At 29.1% G+C, this 18048-nt stretch overlaps 1 protein-coding gene across 1 annotated transcript in view; it reads left to right on the top strand.

Annotated features, from left to right (window-relative positions):
* Window positions 1–972: 972 nt before the first annotated feature.
* Window positions 973–18048, top strand: part of LOC135963828 (uncharacterized) — a 50383-nt gene continuing 33307 nt past the window's right edge. The window contains exons 1-2 of the mRNA XM_065515821.1: window positions 973–1156; window positions 14207–14908. Of these exons, the coding sequence (XP_065371893.1) occupies window positions 973–1156; window positions 14207–14908 (886 nt within the window). The remainder of the gene's footprint in view (window positions 1157–14206; window positions 14909–18048) is intronic.

Below are 18048 nucleotides of genomic sequence, written 5' to 3'. Positions count from 1 at the left end.
TTTCTTCATCCTATACGAATTGGTTTACTTTTTACAACAACATTTATTGATATATTTTCATGAAAACAATAAATAAAGTTTTTTTTATCTAACACCAGTTGTATGTTCCAAAGTGCAGTACAATTTCTGTGTTTTGTGTTAATCACGCCCAACTTAAACGTGCTTGTAAATGTTAGTGTAGGCGTATTTGTTTAAAGTTTTTCTAAAAGATAAAGAAAATCCAATTACATGGAATTAAGAACAAAAACATATAAGAAATTCTATGCAGCAGACAAATGTCATATCAAAAAAAGAATCGAAATAGGTAGAAAACAAACAGTAAGAAAGAGTGTAAGTAAAGTTTACTTAAAGTCTCAACTAAATTTTTCTTGGGGCATTGAAAAACAAAGTAAACAAGCTTCTTTTATGAAGGTACTGCTGGCTGGTACTTACACCAACGTTATAACGCTTTATCAAGAATGAAAAAAAATATAGTCAGATTAGAGTAGTTATTTTGAAAGGAATGTGAAGACTGTTTCCATGACGTCGGCTTATTGCAAAATGGATTTGTTTTATAATAATAGCAAAATTTACAAACAAGGCAGTTTTGGAAAATAGTTATTTTCCTTCTACATTCCTTCTGTAAATATTTGTATTAAATTTATATTAATAAATCGTAGATTTCCATTATTCAACGAGTTTATTTAACCCTGCTGTTAGGTTAAAAAAAACTTACGAATCTTAGGTAAGGGACCATTTTGGTCCTCTTTGTATTTTTCATAAAAAATTTTACATAAAACTCTTTGACCAGACATTTTAAATATTTATAAAAGTGAATATATAAATTTTTATAAAAAAAATTAAAAAAAATGGAAAATTGACGAAATATTATCAGTGATATTGCCGAAATTCTAAATGAAATTGATTCAGATATTTCATTTTCGTCCATATTAGATGAAAATATTGAAAGAAAGTCATATTGATGAATGTGAAATGAACAATGGTGAAGAAAATGAAGCAGATTATGCTGTAGATGCATTATACATTGCGAAAACCAAAATGCAATGGATTCCTTTACCACGTCACATTGGAGCTTCAGCGGAGAATATTACATCATTACCACCAGGTTTAACGCTTTGTGGTGTGAAAATAATCATGGATAATACGAATAAATGTGGTAGACTTAAATTTGAAAGCAAATGGAAAGATTTATTGGTGTTCTAATTCTTGCTAAGATTTTGGTCTTGTGTATACGTAATTAGGTTATCATAATAATTTTATATTGCAGTGGCAAACACGAAGATTAGTTTGATGCAAGTTTTGGCATATTGATACAAGTGCTCTCAGCTTGGATGATGTTGTCAACAGAAGACAATAAAAAAGTAGTGACAAGTTTGAGTTATGGGACAATTGGGAAACTCTTCATTCAATGTTTTATAACATCCTGATAACAGGTGATAACTTCATCTTTTGAGTAAGATGCAAAGGAGACGGACATATATGGGAACATTTCGGGAAAACAAAACTTCCACCGAAATTGTTTATGTCCAAAAAAGTTCCTTTATATACATCCGCATTTGCTTTTAGTGAAATCGCAGCACTTGTTTGCTATATATATCGGCCATAAAACTAAAGGAACTATATTGATAAGCTCCATCAATAATCATAACAAGATACCTGCAATCGTTTCTTATTATAACTGTTTCCTTTATCTATCTTAGGAGGCGTTGATACTGCTGATCAAACGATTAGTTACTACAACACTAAAAGAAAATTAAATAGATGGTAAAATGATGTATTTTCAAATATAGATGATACATCCGAGTTTTTACGCCAGTTAGCTATGTGCCTATCAGAAGAATACGTTTTGAAATGGACAGTCAAACCTAAAAATCCATTTGCAGCAGAGCTATTGACTCAACAAAAAGCTTCGCCATCAAGAGTTGATATAAAAATTTCAGCTACTAGAAAATGGGGAATTTGCAATTGATGTAAGTTCAAATGTAATGCCAAATGCATTATATCCAACATATTTGTATGCAAATCGAATCGAAAAACAATTTTTTCATCTTGCTTCGAAAATAACAATAAGCCATAATTGTTTTTTCTTACTTTTACTCATATAAAGAATAAAATATATTGCATGGACCAAAATGGTCCATAAACTAAGATTTGTAAATTTTAATTTTTTTCTGTTCTATGTTATCCTATATAGCTAAAAACTAACTAAAATCATTAAAATAGAAAAATAATACCTGAGCAGACGTTTTAAGTTGATACGATAAGCCATTGCAAATTTATATAAAAAATAAAAAAAAATTTGACCAAAATGGTCCAAACCTAACAGCAGGGTTAAATAAATAAACCCATTTTATTGGGTGTATGACATACAAATGCGGGATTTCTAAAAATTGTAGCTTTTATTTTGATACGTTTGTACAATATAAATTTATTCAAAGAATTGCAACATATGGATTGCGAGCCAAAAGAACTGCTCATTTTTTGAAACCAAGAACGAAGCAAGCCAATATCGGATAATCAATTCTAAAGTGAAGCGTATCCAAGAGAGAGCGTTCTGCGAAACAAATAGTAGTCGATAGGGACACAGTCTGGAGTATAAAGCGGGTGAGGCAAAACTTCCCAACCACTTCATTCTAAATACTTTTTAACAGATATTCGAACATGTGACCGAATCGGTTGTGCTCGGTACATGTTCCCTATGATGGTGTGGTCAGATTTTAGCAGATCATAATAGATATGACCCTTTTGCTACCATCTTTGTCTTTCGTGTCAAAATTACCACTTATGAACCGCACAAACCATAAAAAAACATGTTCAATAACTAAATGAGAATAAATGACAGATATGTAACCTTCAAAATTATATATAAGTTATTAAAATCAAAAACCGAGTTCAAAAAGATACGGCAAACTTTAGTCAGATTTTGGAAAAAATTTTAAAATTTTGATAGAACCTGAACATCGAAAAAATTCCAATTTAGGATCCACCATAATATACATATTCAAATTACTATTTTATCAAAATTATTGCAAAGAAAAAAACTACAATTCTTTACTTTCCATTTTATTAAAATTTCTCATACATTACATCCATAACATTATAGATTCATTCCATTATTTTGATGTATTGAATTTTAAATTTATTACTTATATTTATTAAAATGTAATATATAGTAGTGCACTCGAATTGAATGTTACAAAAACACACACTTCCGCAATAATTTTACCACAAAGGAAACAACACTTGGGTTCGGCTGGAATTAAGCAAATAAATAAATTCACATGTATATTCACATATTTTTCATTTATATTGTAAAAAAAATGTCACAGTTTTCACCGAATTTCAAAGTGTTGGCAAATGAAAAGTAAAAAAATAAAATTTATATGGGGGATTTCATGACAAGTGAACCATTTTTGAAATCGATGTCACCGGATCGGGATGCTCCAAGGTTCCAATAGAACTGGATAGTTATTTACATACAATTTTTCAACAAGGTTGGCCGAGAACTCTCTGAGTTAGAGGGGGTCAAAATTATATATTTTGGTCAAGCAAGTGTTTTTTTTTATCCTTGTACTTATTACCTATTGTTTTTAGCAAAATGTGTATTGTGTCTGAGCTACTATCGAAAAGGATGAACCTTGGTGCAAATTTCATCTCGATCGCAAGACATCGATTTCAAAAGTTGGTTCAATTCACATGAAATCCCCCATGTATTTATTTATATAGTGTAAATTGTACACACAAGTAGTAAACTCGACAGTAAATGTTTTTTTTAATATTTTATTTTAGCTAGTGATACAATAAAAACATTGTTTATGTTCTCAGCATGGAAAGCAAATTAAAACACCATTTAAAATTTCATTCAAATTTAAATAAAATCCATTTAAAATTTCATAAAAATGTAAATAAAAACTGCAGAATTTAAGTATTACACAGAAAAAACTATTTCTTAAACAGTTTCAATTCAAATATTTGTCACATATTGAATTGGTTTCATTTATTTCATAACTGAATCAAGTATTCATGTGCTCAAAAACAAAATTTTCTGATATTTTCTATTGAATTTTGAGTTTTGAATTTGATAATTTTGATAATTGAATATACAATTTTCGTTATTGGATGAACTATGATACAACAACATAAGGTACATCCAGTAGAAAATAAATTCTCAATTATACAATTCTTGTAACGTCAAACAAAAGAAAATATGAAAAAAATCAAAATCAAAGTTTGACGCTATAGGGCTAAATATTGAAAACTCTCCCTTATTGTATCATGGGATGAACTTTAAATACAAAAATTATTGAATAGATAATTTTCGTAATTGAAAACACATTTTTCATCTAAATCGGCCCAAAAATGACCTTTTGACCTTCACTATTTAAGGGTTAACGTTTTCCGATTTTAGTAAAAGTTTCAGAGTATATTTAGAATTAACTGGACTATAATATTCTCAATAGGTATTACTTAAAATTCATAAGAGTAAGGAAATAGAGCTCATTGGCCTAAAACTAGCCAAATAATTGGTTTTTCTCGAAAATTTAAAAATTTAAATCGCAGGTACGGAAAAACTATAAGAGATATTTTCATAATTTTTTCACATTTCCATTCCCTATTATATTCTTAATAAATCCCAATGAGATGATAACAAATTCTGAAATTTGTTTAACAAAATTTTTAAAAATTTTAAAATGGAGTTTTGAAACTGCCGTTAAAAAAATTTTATTTTTTTGTTCATACCTAAGAATAGGTTAACGGTATCCTACGAAGACAAAAACTCATATACAAGTAAATATGGACATATTTTAAGTAAAAATGAGCTTTTATTTTAATATTTCTCAAAATATGTTAATTTTGTTCCTACATTTCTTGTTCTAGTGGCCTGAGACACGTTAATGGCCTGGCGAATTTTTAATAACTTTAACCATTTTTGTCCGATTTCAGTTTTTTGTATCTCATTAGAACGACAATTACGTACACATTTCTATTCTTTTAAATTAAATTGCAAAAGTAATTTTTAAATGGCAAAGTTTTTACAAAAACTGAAAAAAATGCATTTTTTCCCCTTGTAAATGCATCTCAAAACTTCAGAGGGCTTGCAGCACGTCTTAACCCCAACCGATTTACCTAAAATTGTTTCAGGATGATTTTTTTACTAATGTTCACCAAACTGGAGGGTGAGAATGACCAAAATCCAACTTTCGTTTATTAAGGGCCACCCTAGTGTTTATACACCAGTAGATCGTGACGTATGATTGTTTTTAAATTATAAGTATTTATGAAAAATAATCACTCATACCTTCCGCAATACTTTACCAGAATTTTTCTAAAATAAATTCAAATTACAAAAGAAATTTTAACAAAGTTTTTTTAAATAATTTTAGCTATGGCGTAATCTGGTCCATCTATTTTTGACATTTTCTTCACAAAACACTACTTTCAATAACTCATCTGATCATGGCACTGTGATTTCAAATTAAAATCAAGCAGGACAAACCCGCATCCGAAAATCAATTTAACGTGCATAAATCTCCTAAAAATGTTGGTATATACATAAAATTCAACACAAGTTTTATATAGACGTAAATAACACAACCAAATTTGATGGCGATCGGTCCAAAATTAGTCATAGCTCCCATATAAGACCAATTTCCGAAAATCACTTTAACGAGCATAAATATTTTAAAAATGTTTGTATACACATAAACTTCAACATAAATAACTTTCGTATAAACATAAATAACATGATCTAATTTCATGGCGATCGGTCCATAGTTAGTCATATCTCCCATCATAGCACTCTTCCGAAAATTGCTCACGAAAATAAATTATTGAAATTTTAAAAGAAAAATAATTTTGCTCATTTACTTAGTGTAGGGTATTATATGGTCGGGCTTATCCGACCATACTTTCTTACTTGTTTATGTATAGGGTTAAGATAAACAAGTTAGAGTAATATATTCGGCAGTGCCGAATCTTAAATACCCTCCACCTAAATATGATGATATAACAATTGAAATAATATAACAATTGTTAGAAGGACTAGCTTACACAGAAGATATTTTGTTTCAAATGTAAAAAATAATTATATATTTAATTCAGTAATTTATAATCAAAATAAATACAGATTCCTACAATTTTCAACAGAGTTTGTCATTTATTCCCATTATAAAGTATGAAATTTAACATTTTATATACTTAATAATTGGTTAACATTACGCTATGACCAATTATGGGTCAATCTTCATAAAATTCGGTTCACTGATTTTTATAGCATGATAAAGAGATTTAATAGTACTTAACTGATTTTCGGCTATGGTCAAATATGGACCGATATTCACAAAATACTATAGTATGATTTTCAAATATAAATTACGGATCTGTGTAAAATTTTGGTTCGATATTGATATTTTTTAGATATTTATGCCGATTAATGTGTTTTTCGGAAATGGTCCTTATATGGGAGCTATACAAAATTATAGACCGATATGTTATAGGCGAATATGTGATAATTAACAATTTTTTTTTTAGGTTGTCCCACATTTTGATTCATAACTTTGGTTCGGCTGTACCAATTTGGCTGATTTTCAATACCAAACTGCTTAGGACAATAATAAAATTTTTTTTTGCAACTTTGCTAAGTTTGATTGCGTATTTTGGACGTGAGCGTGTTTTCAGAGACGTGAGCGTGTTTGACAGACATACGGACATAGCTCAATCGACTTAGAATTTCATAAGGATCAATAATATACTTTGTTGGGTCTCAGATGAATATTTCTCAATGTTACACACGGAATGACAAACTTATAGATACCCTCATTCACCACTTATGGTGGTGGAGGGTATAAAAATTGCTAAATTACAAACATTATTTTTAAGTCAAAATCTTGGATATAAGAATTAAACATTTATCAAATATTTGTCTAAAAAATTTTGCTGTTTTCAGGGAAATTCATTCAAGTAGAAATTTTGTCGTAAATTTTGTATTTTCTTTTAAAATTGGTAATAAAATAAAACGATAAACGAGGTAGAATGCGATTTTATAGAGGTACATTCATTACCTATAAGTTGCCTTAAGTCCATTCGACGGACTTCTGCGGTCTTTAAAGGACTAAAATGGGAATAATTTGAGGAACAATGAAGAAAAAGGTAATGGTAACTATAATTTGGATTCTATCTTTTCCAGTTAGATTTGGGTTTGGAAACACTGTGAGTGTTATCAAATCCTTTGCTAATTGAAAATACTGAGGTTTATATCTGCGTTTCCTCTATTAATTTCTTCCGCTATTTGGAGGAAGGTTTGTTCATTGTTCTTTGAAATTTAAAATTAAAATTTGTTCTTTTTCGTAACTTTTTTATTTTTTTTAATTTTAAACAACGCTGTTAAAATGTAAATATTATGGTAACTGTTGGAAACCTTATGAAACCAATTAACTATAATAGCCCTAATAAAGATGATATACAAAAGATGATATACAAAATATTATACAATCTTAACAGAAATAACTATAAGTGTCTATTAGACCTTTCTAAAAAATTAATGAATGAAAATTCTAACCGAAAGTTAACATTAAGCAAAAACAAGTATTTGCAAATACACCTTTATAAAAGCACACAATTTCATATCAAATCTTAAACCTTTATTAAATCATTAATTTAAGCAATATCAAATGGACATAATTAAACATAAAAATTTAACTAAACATAACGTTAGAATAGGATAAAATCACTTCAACTAAATTACTTTTTTTTTTGTATCCTTCTATAAACAAGAAAGCTCTAGAAAAACAACAAGCATCAAACTTTTAATATAAATAATGAAAACTTTTTCTCCCAAAGTTCTTTTTTTTCTTTTTAGGTTTCTCCATTTTAGTTTTTTTTTTGTATTATTTATAGCTTTTTGGCAACATTTTTATGTGTCAGAAATTGTTTCTGTTTTACCTTGTTATTGTTATTGTTGTTTTTATAGTTGAAAACAAATACCCCCACATCCGCAATCATGATAACATTTTACTACAAATCACAAAATGTAAATGTATTTAAGTTGAAATACTTAAGCATTGAACAAAAAATAAATGCAAATTTTCCTGTATTTTTCGTTGGTGCTCAACCTAAAAACGTTTAATGTATTCGAATGTTATAGAACATAAGTAGACGAGTATCAGAGTGATTGTGTTGTTTTATGTAAATTTACGTTTTCTTATTTTCTTCCTAACACATTTAAAACTAAAGAAAAAAAGATAAAAAACCTTTTAACCCACAAACAAATTTTAGGAAACAAAAAATCATTGTGTTAAGGTCGGCTAAGCCGAATTGTATTTGATCTTAAATGCATTAGGATTGTACATTATACCTTATATCAAAAAAGGTACTCGATTGCTTGCGAGCATTAATTTTCTGACATTACGGTGGTAGGAACAGATATTTAGTGTATAAATACTAAAACGGGATACTTATGGTCAATGGATCGTAAAGCAGAAAAGTGGTTTTCTCGAGATAAAAACATTGATGTATTTTAATTATAGATCCGACTGAAAATACTAAAGATATATTGAAAAAGACGAACTATACATTCGACAAAAAAAAATAAAAACCATTTTTTCGTAACTGCATTGCCGAAATACTTTATATTTTTTCTTAAGAAATGCTTTATATTTTCTTCTAAAGTCTTTAAAACATAGTTTATTGGCATCTATTGGCTAAACAATTAAATTACTTGAAGACATCGTTTATGATTTTTTCAAAACTTTTCCCTCAGGGTGCTGTGGTTAGATAAATATATTGATTAGAAAATATTGCAAACTGGAGTTTTTTAAGACACTTTTACGCATTCAATAAAAAAATACAGAGTGTTTATTGTCAATCGAATTCTGTGTTACTTGGTTTGCAATTTCGTTGGTTTAGTCAGAAAATTTAGTGAAAATTATTAAGTTTGAAAAACATTTATATGATACGAAGATTTGTATCATAATTATTTTAAATGCCAACCGCCACTGCACTACACATAAAACCTTAAAGTGGGGTGGTTTTTTTATGTTTCTATTATTTTTTTCGTCCTTTTTATAATAAACTATCCTTGATTAAAGTAAAAATGCAATTGTTTTGATTTTAAATATATACACAAAAATAAAAAAAATACACATAAATTTCATTAATGCCTTCATATCTATTTGAGATATTTAAACATGTTTTAGTGCGTAGATGCCAAGCATTATCGATTTCAGATAGTCAAATAAAATTAATTTTAAAAAATTATTTATAGTGTTTTATGTTGACTCATTGTTGTTAGAATGTTTCTAAACACAAAACTAATTTTATAACACCCATTCGACTCAATATCACCTTCTTATTCCACTTAGCATTTCCGTCCGTCTGTCTGTCCAATCTTATTATAATGCTCCATGCCATATGAAGACATCTAGTATTAACCAGCTCACTTGGGTATATAACTTGGTCCCTTTGTGATACCCTAAGGATCATGCTCAGGTCCTCAACAGGTCCGTGCAAAAATGGACTGCCTATTGTCGCAGTCCGAACCCCCGATAAAGCAGGGCAAAAACAGAGGAGATGTTTAACAGTTTCCTCCTCGTCCTCTTTATGGCAACTTCTACAAAAGCCATTGATGAAGTGCTTAGTCTATTAGCATGCGCACCAATCAAGCGGTGCCCAGTAAGCACTGATATCAGAGCACGCAGTCTAGTCCTTGATAGCCCCGTGAGGGACAGACCTGTGATGTTCAAAAATGGGCCAAGTGAGCCTCGATATCGAGCAATTTGTCAGACTAGACCATCTGAGCTGAGCAGACTCAAATAATTTACGCAGGATAGCGGTAAACCGACCAGAAGATCGATCTCATCACCTGGTAGACGTGAGCCTCTTTTGGCCAGTTCATCCGCGATAGCATTGCCAGTTACACCAGAGTGACCCGGCACCCAGAATAACTTCAGGTTATAATGTCTCGCCATCTCATTAAGAGCTACCCGGCATTCATGTACCAATCTGGATGTCGAGTAGACACCAGACAAGTATTTGATAGCAGGCTTACTGTCACTACAGATTCGGATATTCACACCAAATAACCTATAGTTTTTCATACAGTGTACCTTTCTTTTAATTGCTGAGAATTCAACTCTAATTACACTATATTCATCGCGTAGCCTGAAACATACCCCGCTCTGATGATTGGGAATATCAGAGCGGGGTATGTTTGGATTATTAAGGGAAAATATTTGGTTTAGTGTAAGAAATTGAAAAAAAAAAATTGACGCATCTCACTATTCGAAAATTTTCGCATATTTCTACATTTACCTCCAAATTACTTCCATTTAATGTCACGTACGACATAGCCTTATCGTCATTAATGGGCTCTAAAACACATACTTCCCTTTTAAAGTAACAACACGTATAATACAGATAAGGGACCAAAAGGGTTTTCTGGATTTTACTTGAGTCATTATATTCAGATTTTTAAGATTTGTATAATAGCTTACTTTTTTTTGATTGTTTAAATGAAAGTTTATTAGAAAATATGCTATGTAGTTGGAAATAGTAACCTTTACCTTATGACAGATGTAGATTCATTTTCCCAATTGTATATACTAAGATTCATTACAAAAAAGAAGATAAAAAATAAATAATAAAAAATAAGATATCCTTTTTTTGTTTGGTTCAACATCCTGTGTTCAAAAAGAAAACGATTTTTAGGAAAATATATTCAAACTAGGTTTAATAAGCATAACTACGAGACCAATATTTAAACAATAGTTTAAATATTTTTGTATAAATGCATTTGAATAGAAACATTTAACGGATCAATCTTATACTAAGCTTATAAAAATTGGACAATTAGTTAATACATATAGCTAAATAAATTTGATCCCATTAATCGAGCTATAGCTCATAGTTAAGGAAATAATTGGCAGATGGAAGATATTGAGATATAATTTTTTCAAGTTAAATTTTGTATGACACATATATCCCGTTTTGATAAGAAACGGATTTATTGAAAAAAAAAACTTTAAAATCTACCATTAATTAGCTGTAATACACAGAGAAAACTGATTTGTTGTGATTACCAAATATGTAGCCAATCGAATGATTCGACTATATTCACAGATTTTTTCAGTTTTAGCAAAAGAAACTCAGTTGAGAAAGAAGAATTACGATTGATATATCAAAAGTTTTGTCACCCCAACTTAACACTTTCGTGGCTACTACGTCCCAGCAATTTTAAAACTTTCGTATTTTCATTATTTTCAATGCAATTTCTTATCTAAATAACCTCTAAACTAATAATAATAACCTCTAAATAACCTCATTATAATATTTGAATAAAAACATAATGGTACATGTCAGTGTATTCATGTAGCTTCATATACCCTACACCACCATAGCACATAGGTCTGGAGTATAGTTTTTTTTGGCCAAAACCATATACTTTCTTTTTTACGTTGAAAATTAATTGAGTACTTATAAGTGAGAGGTAGAAATAAGTTTTAGCACTTTTTAACCCTTTTGGGACCAATAATAATTTTGAAAAAAAAAATTTTTAATTAAATAATTTATTATTAATGTGCTAATATTTCACACTCAACACTTTTCAAGATTTCATTTTATTCTTATTTTAAAGTCTGTATTAAAAAAAATTATAACTTAAAATATAAATTTTTGAGGTAATAATTAGCTTAAATAATGTAAATTTTGCTTTAAACGGGCGAGTTATGGTACAATAAATTGATTGCAAATATTTCCTAACATATTAGATTAATTGCGATTTTTTAAATTTTTCTCAACACTTTTCAATATTGCGTTTTATTCTTAATTAAAGTCTGTATTAAAAATTAGAACCAAAAAATGTTTATGACCAAAAAAAATATATTTTTTGAGTAATAATTAGCTTAATTAAAACGGGCAAGTTATGGTAAAGTAAATTGATTGCAAATATTTTCCACCATATTTCTCTAATGTCGGGTTTATATACTTTTCTCAATACTTTTAACCATTTTGTTCTATCTTTATTTAAAGTCTGCATAAATATTCAAACTATATTTTTAGTGCAATATTTAACAAAACGGGCAATGCATGATAAAATAAATTGATTGCACATATTTTCTTACATATTGGTCTAATTTTGAGTTTTTATATTTTTCTCAACACTTTTAACGATTTTGTTTTATACTCATTTCTGTATAAATATTCAAACTATATTTTTTAGAAAAAGTTAGTCGTTAATTTGCAATTTTCATCAAAACGGGCAAGTTATGATAAAATAAATTTATTGCAAATAATTCCCAATATATTGATGTAATTTCGGTTTTTTATATTTTTCTCAACACTATTAACCATTTTGTTTTATTTTTATTTAAAGTCTATATAAAAATTCCAAAAAAATATTTTAAGTAAAAATTTGTTTTAATGTTTTAAACGGGCAAGTCATGACAAAATAATTTGATTGCAAAAATTTTCCAACATATTTGCCTAATTTCGGGTTTTTTATATTTTTTTCAACACTTTTAAGCATTTTGTTTATTCTTAATTAAATTTGAAGTTTTAATGAATATAAATAAAATTTTTTTAAAAAAACTACATTTTTGAAGCAAAACGAATCTTAAGAAATTGATATTTTTAACGAAACGGGCAAGTTATGGCAAAATATATTGATTGCAAATAATTCCTAATATATTGGTCTAATTTCGTTGTTTGATAATTTTTTCAACACTTGTAAAATTTTTGTTTTATTCTTAACTTAAGTCTGTATAAAAATAAAAATAATAAAAACAAATATAAAAAAAATTGTACTTTATCGGTCATAATTGTTTAATCTATATATGTATCTCCACAAATTCCGCTCCAAATAAGTTTTATATATACTAAACTCATATCACCAAATTTTGTTACGACTGGTTCTTAATTAGTCATAGCTCCCATATATACCCGTTTCCGAAGTTAACTTTCATATAAACATAAATCACACGATGGTGATCGGTCCATAATTGGTCATAGCTCCCATATAAGGCCACTTCCTAAAGTCACTCAAAAATATAAATTATTGAAATTTTAAAAGAAAAATGTTTTTGCTATTTTACTTAGTGTAGGGTATTATATGGTCGGGCTCACTTGTTTTATTTCGAATCAGCCATTAAGAATACTGATTGGGATTATATGTCCAAAATATGAATTTGAACTTACATAAGAACAAAACAAAAGGTAATATCAACATTTTAAGAACATTTAGTTTTGTACGCCCATGGAAAACATAGTATGATCGAACTTAGAAGTATAAAAGTTTAGAAATAAATTTTTTTATTGAAATTTTTCGTTTTGCCCCAATATGCTCATAACTGATGTTAGGGTATAATATAGTCGGAATAGCCTGACTCCATTACCTTACTTATGTTTTGTTGAAATGTAAATAAAATATTTTTAAAACATACTATTGGAATTAATTATCGCAAATAACTGCATGTAAATTCAAATGCCTCTAACAGAATGTTATGAACATCTAATGCACTTGATATTAATATATAAAATATTTTCCAGCTTAATATCATTCAAATTCCATGCACAACCATATTTACATAAGTATTTTATACTATAAACTATTTTATGTTCTGTAAAAAAGAGAAAAATCAAATATAACATCAACATGAAAATATATATGTATATTTTCTCCTTTTCTTTGACAGATTGAATACAAAAACTACTCCACCAGAAGCATACCTAAAGAAATAATAATATAGAAAAACTTGTGCGATATAAAACATACCAGCAGAAAGTTTTCAAGATCTCTAGCATGTTCTTGCTAGGAAATACACTAACAAAAAAAAAAACAAACTGTCTCCATTACCTTGGGGAATGAAATAGAAAATAAAAACAGAATATGTTTTTCAACAGCAAAGTGTGTACGTAAATATTGAAAACAAAAAACTTCCAACCACACAAACTCTAGCTCTATTTTATAAAGTTAACAAGCACATTTAAGAAAATAATAATAAAAAAAAAATAATAAGTGTTGTGAGTGTATTTGCCATACAAATGAATTTCAATGGAAATTTAACAAGAAAAGTGAAAATAACGCCGAAAACAACAGCAATAACAACAACATCTCCATCTCCATCATCGTTATCATTATCGTCGTCTTCAGCATTGGCAACAGCATCGAAAACCACTACAGTCACAAATGTTAAAACTACAATCTGAAATACAGCAGCAGCAACAGCAAAAGTTTCAACAGCATCAGTTGGTAACTACAAAGACGACGATACCATCATCATCAAGAAACATTTTATCTTGTCTTCTCTTCCTTCCTGCGCATCTTATACAATCTACTCCTCTTCAATGCCTACGTCACCGCATAACAAGAAAATTACTCAACTTAACTACTCCATGGGGATGTGTGAGTCAACAAGAACAACAAAAACATCAACAGCAGCAGCAGCATCAGCATCAACATCAGCATCAACACCAGCAACGTTATCAACATCATCATCAGCACATGAACAAGAAAAACAAGAACACCAAACACCAAGAACAAGGACAGCAAAAACAGACAGTACAGAGGTGATGTTACCACCACTTACATCAATGTCATCAAAACAAATACAAATACTAACGAGTCGGCTATGTATAATGGAAAAAGATGTTGAAAGTATACACGTAAAAACATATAGAGCAGACAAACCACTATCATCACTATTACCACCACTACAACCAACACTATCAGCAACAGCGGCAGCAGAAGCAGTAGCAGGAACAGCAACAACAGCTACAGTAAGAACACCAACTGCCTATTTGCCAACGCTAGCAACTGCAGCAGCAGCAACAATTTGTAGAAAACAATGTTGGAGCATTAAAATGCCCCTAAGACATTTAATACTAACAATAATGGCAGTTGCTGTTTTTAGTATGGGTAAGTACGACCATTGTGTTTGCGTGTATTAAGCATGTCCTTAAAAAATAGATTTGATTTCGATGGGTCTTATTTTGTTTTTTAGTAGCTAATTTTAGCTACAAAATTTGAGGTCAATTGGGAGGCGATGGCACTTTTTTTGATTTCTTAATAAATGCTCTAAAGTTGTGGTCACTTAAAATCTGGATGGATTAAAACAACAATAACTTTTAAATGACATGTTCTTATGTTCTTAAAATTTTAAATATCGCTCTCGTTCAACAATAGTGTATCAACTCAAAATTTTAAAATTTTCAGTAGAGGGCAAAAACTGTTTGTGATTACATTTTAAAAGAATTTGAAAATCCGAATACATCGTAGAAGCAAATTCCATTTGAAAATATATTTACATTGATTTTACTTCAAATTTGCAAAATAAATCTATTTTTTGAGTTACTACCATTTTTCTGGAACTTCTCGATATTTTTTTATTATTTTATCATCAAAACAGTATCAACTCAAAATACAACCAAATTTAAATAAAACAATTTGATTATTTTTAACTTGAAAATTTTTCTGTTAAAATTATCACGAAAATGGTTTCAAATGTGGGTTTCAAGATGAAAGAGTAATCGGAATACGTTGAAATTTTTACAGTAGATAGATAGATATTGATGTTGATAGTTAATTTCTTGTAAAAAGTGAATTTTTAAAAATTTTTACATAATACAGTATTGTTGAAAGAGTGCGATATGTCTTAACTTTTGGAGAAAAATAATCGTTTTAATCAGGTATAAAGCATTAACATCAAAAATTACCCATATCCCTCTCTATATATTCAGCAAAAAACACATTTTTGCTTTGTTTACCCAAACAATTATTTTTTATATGGAAATGTTGGTAAAATATGAGCAAATATGCTCATCTCTCTTCAAAGTGAAGCGTATCCCAGAGAGAGATAATTTCTGCATCGATCGAAACAAATAACAATCGGACAGGCCACGTGGCCAGATAAAGCAAAACTTCCCAAACACTTATTCTCGCATATTCTGGGCGTTTTGCGGCCAATACTCGCTTCAAAAGAATTAGCTGCGCTGGGTACAGGTTCCCTCCCTGTGATGATCTGGTCAGATTTTAGCAGCTCATAAAAGAGAATTACCTTAGCGTCATGGATATATGACTTTGGTGTCGTTTCTGTTATTGAAGTCGATATATTTTTTATCGCAAGTAATGATTCGGTGCACAAATGATTTTCTTTTATATTTCGGACATGAAAAATCGTCTTTCGAGGTCTCTTTCATTTATCTGCTTTTGGATGACTGCTGCTGCTCGAAATCGTTTTGAAATTGTCGCTTGAGTAGCTCCCAATGATTTTGCAAGCTCTTGTTGAGTTTGAAAACAATATTTATAGAGAGATGCCTCCAATGTTTGGTCATCAAACTTGTTTGGCTGACCTGGGCGATCTTTTTCTTCCATGCCAAAATCACCACTTCTGAACCGCAAAAACCATCTCTCGTACGTTGAAACCGGTGGAACACAATCGCCATAAGCTTTGGTGAGTAGTCTGTGTGTTTCAGAGGCAGTTTTTACAAATTAAAGAAGCAAAACAAAACTTCCCGCATATGACGCTTTGCTGGCACAAATTTCGACATTTTCGAAGCAAAAAAATGATGTTGTTTACACCATAATGTTCAATAATGAAGGGAGAATAAGTCATATATTGTAAATCCAGCATTTTAAGTCATACACTCAATACAACTTTGCTATTAAAAATTAAGGTTTTTTCTTGTTAGACAGTTAATTTCCTCTAAAAGTTAAGGTTTCTTTTAGATGTTTAAAACTTATAATTTAAATAGCTGGGGGAAGCAAAAGTTTTCGACAAGGCATCGAATCTTAACCATTCCTAATGTATTAAAACTTGGTACACAGGTTTTTTATTATCTTATAAAATTTAATATGCTCAAAAATTTTATATAGTTAAAAAGTCACTCAATTTCAATTGTATGTAACTGATTAACCGTTTATTAATTTTTTACAATACTCATCTCATAGTAATGTTTATATATTTTTTGAATAATTGAATATATTTTTAAAAGAATCCTTTTCTTTAGAACACATCATATTAAACCGTAAAATTGCCTTTGGACAAAAGATATTTTAAAAGAGATATTTTCTATTCTCTAGAGATTTCCCTCAGTTATAAAAAAATCAGAGTCTGACCATGAACATAAGAAACATTTAGTAAAAATGTCCATCAATTTCAAAGAATTATTCAAAACCATCTATCTTCGATTTTTATAAACTTAGTTTTATATAAATCATAGAGACTTCAATTTAATATGAAAATGAAAAAAGATAATGGATTTAATAATATTTTTTAAGGGCACTTCTATTAAGTTTTGTTATGTATTATACTAGCTCATAAATATCACAAATTTTTTTTTTTGAGTAATTTACTACCATTTTGACAGAGAGTAGCACATGGTGGTATAAATACTTATGCATGTACATTGTTTTGCTGTTGTAGGAAATTCGAAATTATCTTATTTCTTTTTTATGCCCACTTTCAAAAGAAATGGTAGTAAAATCCAAACTCACAACATAGAAAGAACTATTAATATTTATTACATTTTAAAGCTGGAATTATCCCTTAAATAGAATTGTGAAAATTAGAAAAATACCCTGTTTTATACAAATTCTAACATGGAGAAGGTAGGAGCTATAGCAAATCTGTCTGGGTCAAAAATAATTTTAAAAATTTAAAAAATCTGAACATAATTGGCTCTGTTAGTTTTTGAAATATAATTTAATTTAAAACTGATGAAAACACAGAGAAAATTTTCTCACCAAAAAATGTGAAAAGCTGGAAATTTCATTCAGAATAAAGGGTTAAAAAGTCGTGGTACGGAAGCACGTTTTTTCCAAACTTTCATAGTTATTTTGAATTTGTTCATGGTTATTTTAAACTTATTTTAGGTTCATTTGGATTAAATTTTATATAAAAATTAAATTAATTTAAATTTGATTAGGAACACGAAATACTGCACTCGGGGACATATAAAATTAGAACCTACTAACAAAAAATTGCTTTTAGATACCGCAATTTATGTAAGCAACAATAGCTTACATAAATTTCACAATACTCATTTATTTTCCTAAAT

The sequence above is a fragment of the Calliphora vicina genome, chromosome 1, assembly GCF_958450345.1.
Source record: "Calliphora vicina chromosome 1, idCalVici1.1, whole genome shotgun sequence".
Lineage (NCBI taxonomy): Eukaryota > Metazoa > Arthropoda > Insecta > Diptera > Calliphoridae > Calliphora > Calliphora vicina.
The sequence above is the reverse complement of the archived record's forward strand: the minus strand, read 5'-3'. Positions and strand labels throughout refer to the sequence as shown.